The sequence below is a fragment of the Molothrus aeneus genome, chromosome 7, assembly GCF_037042795.1.
Source record: "Molothrus aeneus isolate 106 chromosome 7, BPBGC_Maene_1.0, whole genome shotgun sequence".
Taxonomy (NCBI): domain Eukaryota; kingdom Metazoa; phylum Chordata; class Aves; order Passeriformes; family Icteridae; genus Molothrus; species Molothrus aeneus.
Genome location: NC_089652.1, coordinates 9056530 through 9067611, shown reverse-complemented (window position 1 = coordinate 9067611; position 11082 = coordinate 9056530). Strand labels below are relative to the sequence as shown.

The window sequence follows — 11082 nt, the reverse complement described above, 5'->3', positions numbered from 1 at the left end:
TATATTGTATATTGTCAGAGCACATTAATATGTGATTAATGTAATAACTAATGTATTTATTACAGCAGTAATTTACTTTTTTAAAGAGTATGCTTTTTTTAAAAGCACGTCGATATACGATTACTGCAATAATTTCGATATTGATTACAGCAATGATTAAAAACTTTTAATTATTTTTATTGGTTTAAGGCCTTCAGACTAGCTTGAACTCCAGTCTACACCCACAACCTCTCCCCGGGACCATCACCACCAACACAAGCTCCCTCTCCGCCTTCAGAGGGGCTGCATTCCGCGGTATCTCCTGCCATCTACTGATGCTGCCGAGGAGGCAGCGAGCAAGGGCCGGCAGCTCATTCCATTCACCGCGGGCCGCTCCGAGCGGGGCCGGGCCCGGGGCGGTCACAGCCCTGCCCGGGGCGGTCACAGCCCTGCCCGGGCCCGGGGCAGGCTCGGCGCTGCCGGGGCGGTCACAGCCCTGCCCAGGGCGGGCCGGGGCCGGGCCCTGCCCGAAACCTCCCCGGGGGAGGGCTCGGCGCTGCCCTTATAGCGGCCCCGGTGGCGCCGTGCGGTGCAGGCCGCGCAGCCATGGGTGAGGCGGCGGCGGGCAGCGCGGTGCCGCCGCTGCCGGCGGCCGAGGCGGGCGGCGGGCAGGTGAACGCGCTGACCGTGCTGGCCCTGCTGGAGAAGCTGGTGTCCATGCTGGAGGCGGTGGAAGGGCACCAGCGGCAGATGGAGCAGAGGCAGCGGGGCCTGGAAGGGGCGGTGCGGGGCATCCAGGCGGACCTGGTGAAGCTGTGCCGCAGCCACGGCGCCACGGGCGAGGCTGTGGAGAAGCTGCTGGAGAAGTCGCGGAAGGTGTGCGCGCACACCCGCGCCGTGCGGGAGCGCCTGGACCGCCAGTGCGACCAGGTGCGGCGGCTGGAGCAGCACCACGCCCAGCTGCTCCGCCGAGACCGCTTCAAGGTGCTCATCTTCCAGGTGAGAGCCCTGCTCTGATCCCGGCACGGGAACTGCCCTCTGCTGCTGCTGCTGCTGCTCGCTGCCTGCTCACCCTCCGCACACTCGGACACCGCAGCTGGCTTTGTGCTAACTCGGCAAACGTGGAAGGAAAAACCTCTTCACCTTAGCAAACTTAGGGAAAGAGTAGTCTTCTGCTAACTCTTAAACTTGGGGAACGTGCCCTCTTTTATTCTTAGCAAATTCAGGAGAAACGCCCGCTTTTCCTCTTCGTGGACGTGCAGAAAGCATATTTTCCTAACCCTTAGGAAATCTGGGAAAAGAGCTGTCTTTCTTTTTTACTCTTGCAAACTTCAGGGAAACACTTTTTTTTTTTCTTTGTTTTCCTTTCTTTGGCTAACTTTTAGCAAACTTTGGGAACAGAATAGAATAGAATTTCTCTTTAACTCTTGCAGTTTGGAGATAAAATTGTCTTTTACTAACTCCAAGCAAACGTGAGGAAAGAGACCTTGTTTTGCTAACTCTTGGCACGCGTGAGAAATCTGCCAGCTTCTATTCTCTGCAAATGAAGGGAAAGAGCCGTGTTTTACTAACTCCCAGCATATGTTTGGGGAGAGGTTTGTTTTATTGTGTGTTCTGGGGTTCAAGTAAACTGGAAGGGCCCTTATGTTTTTCCAAAGTCTTGGGAAACTTGAGGAAAGAGCCCATTTTGCAAACTTGCAGTGGAAATGCCCCTAAAAACTGCCAGTGCCCTTGGAAGCAGGAGAGGGACAGGGCTGCATCTCCCTATCTCCTCATGCCCCGCTTCACTCTGCAGGACTGATCTGGCCCATGCAGGGATGAGCTAAAAATTCAGCTTAAAAACTCAGCTTCCTGGGAGTCCATCCAGTGATAGCAGCAGTTTGCATATTTTCCCCTTTTTAAGCAATGGTCTGGATAGAGCACACCGTGAGCTTTAACTAAACACAGGACTTGACTTTCACATATTTAAAAAAAATAAAGACAGCCCTCCACAAATCACTGAGGGAGGGCAGGAGAGCAAATTCTGGGCTGGGGTAGTCACAGCTCGGGCTCCTCACCATTCTGAGCTTGTCAGCTGGGTGTTACCTCTGTCAGCCACTAACTCTGCCCCTTGGCTTGTTGGGGCTTTTTCCTAAACAATCCCAAAATAAGAGAGCGGTGCTTGATTGTGAAAAGCTGGCAGGCCTGGTTAGTGCACAGGCAATTCCCCCAGAAAGGAAACCCCCACCTCCCTGCTTATTGTTCTCCCAAATTACAGTCCAGGCTTGTCGGGCCAGAAGAGGAGGAGCTGCAGCATGTTTCCACCCCAGAAGGAATGGGGAAATTATTCCAGAGACTGGGTAAATTAAAAGACACATGTTCTCTGCAGTTCTGCAAGTAATTTAGGATCCATGGCTGTGCCATCTCCCAGGCCCTGTTAGCTAATGAGTGGCTAATGAACTGACAGGTTCAGACCTAGACATTGTCCCGTGGGGTGGGTGCCCCAACAAGGCCTGGGGGAAGGTAATTTTTAACATTTCTCATACCTCTGAGCGTGAGAATTAAGGCCTTGCTGTTGCAAGGAGCGTCTTCCTCAGGAAAACTCAATATTTACTATTTTAGGATGACATAATGCAGGGAGGAAAGACAAACAGAGCTCTGTGTGTGCTGGACAGTTGGGGTTAGCTTGGGTGGGGATCTTCCACTGGCAGAAATCTGCAGGGACTGGGTAAAAGCAGCAGTAAAAATCCCCAGGAAGGGTTTGAGGGGTAAAGCAGCATCCTGCTGGCTCGTTTCCTGACACTAAACAGGGGTGTAAGCTAAGGCCTGTTGAAACCTCTGAACCTTTCCTTAATAGTGCACAAACCTAAGGCAAACAACACAGGCTCGTGTCCCAGTACAACAGATAAAGAAAATCCTCTGCCTGTCCCTTTGGACAGCAGGTCTGTTCTCCACAGCTTTTACAGGGATTTAGGTGACTCTGTTCCCATCTCTCACCAGAAAATATGTCACCACAGTCCAGGATGATGAACTTAACCAGTCCCAAGCCAGTGCAGATCAGGAGCACAAGACTTAAAAAAAGAAACACTGCAGTTAAATTTGCTTAAAAAAAAAAACAACAAAACAACTTTGAATTGCTCCTGGCGGTGGCCTGCAGTTAAATGGCAGCATGGACTGTCCCTCCTTTCAGGCTGCAGGAGGGACAGTCTGGTGGTCAGCAGGGCACTGCCTTGCTAGGATAACTGCACAGGGGATAAACAGCAGGCTGGCTGGGTTTCTGTCCTGCCTTGCACAGGAATCCATGGAAAAACAATTGCAGGAAGGAGAAGTCACATAATGAAGCCATATTGACGCCAGATCCCTGTGAAAACAAAGGGGAATCTGGATGTATGGGACTCCTCTTCAGCTGGGGGAATCCTTCTTCTCCACTGGAAAAAAACAATGCCAGACTTCACAGAGCATGTTCCTCATTAGAATCAGCTTCTCCAGCTCAGGCAGACAGCTCAATATGAAAATAAAAATTCACATTTGTGATTCAGTTCTGCATTCAGCATATACCCTAAACTCCCTAATACTTGGTGGGAGCACTGAGCATAGCCAAAACACACGACTGAGCTCCAGATCTGCATTTTATGAAGTTGTGCTGCCACGTGCCAGCATCAGCTTTCCCTCTGCATATGTACTGAGAATGAACTGTGTTTAGAAAAGTTCACCTATTTACATATTTTCCATTAAAATGCTCTTAGTTTTCTCTCCCTAGAACATCTGCATATATTTCTTTAATTGGTGGCATATTTTAAGGGAGCTCCATTCCAAGAATTTGAGGATGCAAAAGTTATTATAAATGACACAGCAATTCAGCAAAACAGTGAAGTGACTGTTTTAAAAATCCTTGTTAAGCTTTGGCATTGTTCCCCTCTGTTTTGTTCTCGCCACATGACCAGCTTTTTGGTTCTGGTTTGGTGGGGGTTTTGTTTGCTTTTTTAGCTGCAAAAGCAGAATGGAAGATAAAAAAAGGCTCATGTTTAATTTTTCAATTAAATGTCATGATTACTGGTTAAATGTCATGGAAATAGGACAGATAAAATAAGTCAAAATTGCAGCTTGGGGTCAAGCATACTAAAGTGCAAGTCCTTTTCAGATACTGCTGTTGGTAAATCCTTCATCCTAAAATGAAGCAAGAGGAGGGCACCAGAAATGAGCCGTTTTATGGTACCTTTTTGTTCAGATCACTGCAATATTCTTTTGCAGAAGCAGCTTCAAGCTCACAAACAAACAAGTGAGGGAACCAGAAGAACTACAAGCTGATAATGCTGTATTCTCTGCTGGAGCCTTGCAGGGAGAATACTCTGATGTTGATTAATGACAGAAATACCTCCCACAGCTCTTTGGGCTTGGCCCAGCTGTGCTGTGGGAGGTCAGGGGACAGTGCAGCCACCACCCCAGCCTGCCCAGGGTGTGCAAATGGGCTGGTGGCACTTTGCTCCTGCCCTCCCTCCCCACCGTGACACCCAAGCCTGCAGAGCTGCATTTGTCCAAAGGAAAGGAGCTGGAGCTGGTTTCAGGATTTGTCATGTTCTGACCTATTTTGTATAGTAAAACAAGTTTTAGGCTACTGATCATTTGGGCATATAACAGCAACATACAGAGGAGCAGGACTGGGAAAATGCTTTCTCTCCTTCTTGAAGGTCATGGCCTCATACAGCAAATATAACAAAAGAAACCAAACCAAAGCAGATTGATTTCCCTCATTCAGCATCAGAGAATCAGCACTTCCTGAGTAAATTAGCCACCTGTTGACTCAGGCCACCCAGTTTTGTAGTACACTCCTATGGATCTTATTTCTTTTTGTAAAAGATAGGGATGAAATTCTGACCTGCAGGAAGTTGCCAGGGATGGCTGATAAAAGCCACAAGGAAGGCACTGATTTTAACTGTGCAAGTATTACCAGTGTTAGCAAGAGTTGTTTTATGCAGAGGACTTCCACTATTTTGTTCATCTCCTACATGGAAAAATAAAATTCAGAGGAGCTAGCTACCTACAGTGAAGCCCATCTGAGAAAAAAAAATGCAAGGGCTGTTTTTGAATTCAGATGTGGAAAATACAAAGATGTATTGCTTTCTTAGAATTTTAGATTAGATCAAGAAGAAGAGATCAAAGTTCTACTTCTTTTGGCATGGAAAATAGTTACGCAGTTTGTAACAGCTGGCATTTTTCAGTGTATTGTTCTAGTCTTCCTAAATGAAATAGCAACCTGCTTAAAAATGTATCAAAAACAAAATACAGCTGTCACATAAACTTGTTAGACCAAAAAGTTATCAGTAGCCCACTTACAAGGTGTTATCAGTAACCATGTTTGAAATAGAAATGTCTGTTCCACCACAGAGCATTCCTGCTATAGCACCCTCATGTTTTCAAAGCATTTTACTTCATTTATTTTCATTTGCACTTTCATGGTTCCTGTAATCCTGAGGTCTTTGGGAAGCATGGCATAGGAAGGGTGTCATTCCCATTTTATAAGCACACAAATAGATGCCCAGAGGCTGATGTTTTCCAGAGCCATGCAGGAAGCTTAGACAGAGGGCTGATCACCTGAATTCCAGAACTGCCCCATAGCCAAGGACCACCTAGGATCTGCTTTTAATGCAGTCATTAGCTCATTATTATGCAGTGTATTTTTGTTTGGGGTTTTTTTTTCCCTTTATAAACATGGGTAGTCTGACAGTCTTTCTTCTACTCAGTCAGAAAACTGATAAAAATTGTAATCAAATCTGTATCCATATTATTCTAGAGACTGCATGCAGCACTAGACAGAGCCAAACTGACCTTGAGAAGGACCTTTCAGACCCATCTCTGGCTCAGACTGCGCTGTGATTTAGCTCATATGACACCACTTTTCTAGATAAAATACTTAAAAACTAACAACCCACCTCTCTGCTCATTAAAATCAGAGCTTTCTATACCACTCAGTCACTTACACCTGAATGTTCAGATGTCTAATACTGTGTGTGATTACCTATGTTTGGAAAGAATGCACTAGACATGAAAATTTTGTTTTATCCTGAGTTCTTGTGCTCTGGGGAATAATTCAACGCTGCACCCACTCATGTAAATCCACATTTCATTAACTGCAGCGGAGGAAAAATATAAATATTTGTACGGCAGTTAACAGCTGGTTTCACTTAAAGCTGGTGCAGGTTTCCTTTGTTTTGTTATCTTGGTCAGTGTTGTTGACAGTTGCAGCAACATAATAGGTGTGGGGAGAAGAGTGTGGGCTTCATGAGATGTTCCCCTGCGGGCAGAGGGCTTGCACAGCTGTGTGCCAGTGGATCTGACTGAGGCCACTGGCCCAGAGAGGTGTGCAGAACCCACAGGAACAAAGCATGTACAAACTGTCAGACCAGCTCCATTTCTTTTGTACCTTTCATTTTTATATCCACACGGGATATTAACCAGCACACTCAAATCACTGACACACAGTTAAGTGTCCTCTTGTCCTGTCACTGGTTGCCTGGGAGAAGAGCCTGACCCCCATCTGGCCACAACCTCCTTTCAGGGAGTTGTAGAGAGCAGTAAGGTCACCCCTGAGCCTGCTCTTCCCCAGACTAAACAACAGCCATGTACAACAGCCTTGACAGCAAATTTAACCCAAGACACTATTCTCTGCAGTGATCACAACTGTTTGCTCAGTCCTGAAATAATGAGCATGAACTTGGATGTGTATGTGGCCTTTTTTCCCCTTAACTGTACACTCAGGCCCACCAGGGACAGATCTGAGACTATTACAACCATTTCACTCAGCACTTACTGCTTTTTGTATCCAAAGATAAATGGGGAGGGAGGAGGGAAAAGAAAATCCTCCCAGTGCATGTGAGGAAGTGAAATTGCATGCACTCTGTCTGAAAGCGATAAAGAAGGTAATGAGTAGAGACTATGCAGATCCAAGGCTCCAAGTGCTGAGAGGGGAAGGGAGTGTGCAAAGAGCCTCATTTTCTTTGCATGGGTAGATGCCTGCAAAACCTGCAGAGAACAGAGTGCTCATTGTGCTGCCTCTGAGCTGCTCGGGGTTGCAGAGCTTGTGCACTCGGTGGGCACGGACATCCCTCGTTATGACCCGCAGCTCCTGCTCTTGCTCGGCCTCTTTTGTTTTTAGATTCTTTCTTTCTGTGTCCTTTCTTGGTTTTGTTTCTAAAAAGCAATACTTTCCCTGTTAGCTATAAGCTCTTATTCCCTATGTGGTATAGTGTCTTTTTATTTTTGTATACCATAAATTTGTATCCTTACATTTCAAGGAGTTGTCCTATCCACATTTTAATATTTACCAACAAAATTGATTAGTTTGGGTTTTTAGTTTTTTTTCTGTAAATAGCTGTAAAATAGGATACACTCTAAATACCATAAACTTCATGGTTTCTCAATATCAACAATCCATTTCTAACAGCAACATATATTTTCTAGGAATATGGCAAAAGTGCTAACTGCATTTGCCAATTGAGATACTTCCCAGATGGACCCAACACCTCTGCAGGGATATGCTGAGTCTTTGGCTCAAGAAACTGAGAGCTCTGTGGGGTTATGTGACTTTTGGAAGTCTGCAGTACGACCTCCCTTCCCCACCATATCCTCCCTTCTCCCCATGGACAGGTGTACAACTTGACAGCTAAACTCTCACTGAAGAGTATCTAATATAAATTAAAAGAACGGGGTTTCTATTCTGCATACATCCCAAGTCACTTTGAAAGAGTAGTCTTACAGCTGACAGCTCATAAGTCTTTACCAGCTAATGGTTCAATGGGCTTTGAGTGGTTTGTTACTGGTTAAATGTATTGAAAAAACCAACAAACGTTCAGCATTCATCTCATCCTGAGGAGGGGGAAAATAATTGTTCAGGGTTGTGCTTTATTTATTAAATTTGTATCCTGTGAACTATGAAACTCAAATATTGTCAATTCTTTCAGGAGGAAAATGAGATCCCTGCCAGTGTTTTTGCAAAAGAGCCCATTCCTAGCATTACAGAAGGAAAAGAGGAGCCCATGGATGAGAACAAAACACTGGAAGAAACCTTGCACACAGTGGAGTTGGGTTCAGATGATGAAATGTTTCCTGAGGGAGATGACTTGGATGACAGTGCAGAGGAGAAAACAGAAGAATCAAGAGCTGAGAAACTTAAAAGATCCAGCCTCAAGAAGGTGGACAGCCTGAAGAAAGCGTTTTCCCGCCAAAACATTGAGAAGAAGATGAACAAGATCAGCACAAAGATCGTGTCGCCCGAACGCAGAGAGAAGATCAAGAAGTCACTCACTGTGCATCACCAGAAATCCTCCTCTGCCAAGGGCCCAGGTTTCAAAGTGGGATTCGGCACGAAGAAAGGCCGTGAAGGGGAAAGCCCTGCAGAAGCTGAGGACAGACCCTCAGAGACGGCGAGCACCGAGCAGGCCGAGAACGAGGACGAGGTGTCCTTCGCCAGCATGCACTCGGACATGACCCCCAGCACCTCCCTGGCCGAGCAGGGCCAGGCAGCCAGCGACTCCCTGGAGAAGGAGGCCAGAGGGGAAGGGAAGGTCACGATGAACAACAACATCGAGCTGTCCATCGTGGAAGATGACGAAGAGTACAGGGTGCCTCTAGAAGCTTCTAGCCAGAAACTGTTGGATGAGAGAAACCCATTTAGCGGGGAGATGGAGCAGTCTGATGAAGAAACGACCCAAGCAGCCGTCCTGCAGGTGGACCAAACAGCGTAGGCAGCCCAAGCCCCCCTTCTCCTGCCAGATGCACGCGGTTTTCCTGAGGGGAGGAACTGGTTTCACCTGCACAGGCAGGAGGAGCGACTCTTCCATGCTTTCCTCTGCAGTGATAATTTATTGCATCGTGTTGGAATGCAGAGTGGGCAAGGTCAACGGCTAAAGCTGCAATGTGCTCTGTTTTAGGCAGAGCCGCTGGTGTTGATGAATTTAGAGATGCTGCCAGCTGGTGTCAGGGACTAGCAGGAGGAGAGGATGTCTGGTAGAAGCAAGCTGATCAGCTGGCTTTCTTAGAGTTAGGTCAGAGGAACATGTGGAGAGTAGTCAAGACCCAAGCATTTCTGTTCTCTTCTCTTCCCCCCAGAATTTCCCAGCACTGTGAGTAGTTTTGTATGTCAGTGTAGGAATACCAATGGCAATGTTTGATTTCAGTTGCCTTGCCATGCTCTGTGAATGCTAACAGCCTCAGTAATTGGGCACACACGTGCAGTTTGTTTGGGGCTTTGCTCCACGGCACCATCGGACTAAAAGAGCAGAGTACTTGGAGAGCAAAGCTGAAAACCCAGTTCCATCCATTTCAGTGGGGGAAAGATTTTTGCCAGTAGTCACTCACTATTCATTTAGAAAAAATCACTGTGTTTAGGTGGGGGGGCAAAAAAAAGTATTTTTCAATCTAACAGTTATGGAAATACATGAATGACAAGCATGAATGTGTGATCAGTTACTGTACTTTTAAGGGGGCAGAAATTGAAAATAAAAAAGTGTTTGATAGGAACATGAAGGTATCCTGAAGAAAATATGAAATGCTATGAAATGTAAAAAAAGCAAAAATAACCCCCCATAGTATTCAATCTATACTCCCAGCTTAAAGTATATATACTCAGATAACACTAATAAATTCATAATCTTTATAGCAATATACTATCAAATTTTGCACCTGCACAACTTTGTATCTCAGAGTATTTTGAAAATAGCATAATTTATCTTTTTACAGATTATTTCATATATAGAACTATATCTACACAGGAAAGTTAGATAATTACAGGGATGTAAGGACAATTTCTTCAAAAAGGTGAAATACTCTTTCAGGCATGTCCAAAGGGAACAATGTGTTATGGATTGAACTTCATGGCAGGGATGAGTTTACCCAAGTATGAGCCTGCAAAGCCACAGGATGTGGTTCTCTGCTAGTAACTTTGATCAAAGTCACACACCTGCTCTCAAAATTACTAGTCTGTAATTTTTCAAAATTAATTGAAAGAGTTTGTTCACTATGAATGTTCATTCCTGTCACTTAAAGGTAAGGGGCAAGGGAGGAAAGGGAAGCACAATACCCACAACAGTTCCCTTACATCCTTGGTTGTTCATGCAGTGGGTTATTTTTATTTTTTTATATACATAAAAATTCTACTGATACTTAACATTGCACTAAAAGGTTGCTTCCTTTTGTGTTTAGAATCACAAATTACAGGGGAAATACAAGCTACAGCAGAAGTACCATAATGAAATAATTAACAGGTATTATTCCACAGGGATAATATCTGTAACCAGTAAATCACACTGGAAGTTAGTTAGTCAGAGCTTAGTGTAGGCAAGTACTGTTAAGAGTTAAGCTCTTAAGTGCATGGTATCATATAGAAGATACTGTTTGTAAGAAAAATCATGGCATAACTCGTGCAGCTATATTTTTATTTTGTATTAACTACAGTGGATTTCAATAATTTTTACTTGTAACTAACTATGAATATGACAAATAAAAGCATAATATAAAACACAGCCATGTCAGTCTTTGGGAGAAAGCAGTCTGAGAAGCTGGCAATGATGAAATTTAAAGGTCAAGTATTTATTACTTCAGTTCATGTCCCTGTTGTATCTATACCATTTTCTTTCTCATCCTATGCTGTTATTTAGCAATGCAAACACCAGTGCTTTGCTTTCCAGACACTTCTAGCCCATCTAAAAATACTCAGGCACTTTCCAAAATCTCCTGGCTCAATCCGCATCTTTTTATTGGACTGCAGCATACTCCTAATACCCTAAATAGTCCTGAAAGCATATTTATATTGAAGACTATGTTCTGTTTATGCACACAGATAAACTCTTGTCTTCTGGAGTGCCACATAGTCTTTAGCAGGCTTAATTTTACTGACAGACCAAAGAAGGCACGTTTAACCTTTATGCAGCAGCTGTCAACCTCCCACAGCCACGACGTGCTAACCAGGAGCCCCAGCATCATGTTTACATTTTGCTTTCAGATACGCCGGTTTGTTTGTCCTGCTAAGCTGTAATTCAAACAATACCCCTGGCCATGCTTTATCCAGTTTCAGAGATGCTGAAATGAATCCCATGCACAGTGTTCTAAGAGCATTACAATGCTATCCAG

The 11082-nt window shown here is 44.9% G+C and overlaps 1 protein-coding gene across 1 annotated transcript; it reads left to right on the top strand.

Annotated features, from left to right (window-relative positions):
• The first annotated feature begins 579 nt into the window (after window positions 1-579).
• Window positions 580-10475, top strand: CAVIN2 (caveolae associated protein 2). The gene is made up of 2 exons (XM_066553228.1): window positions 580-978; window positions 7917-10475. Exons 1-2 carry the CDS (start codon window positions 586-588, stop codon window positions 8697-8699), a joined length of 1176 nt encoding a protein of 391 aa, XP_066409325.1. The 5' UTR covers window positions 580-585; the 3' UTR covers window positions 8700-10475.
• Window positions 10476-11082: the final 607 nt, after the last annotated feature.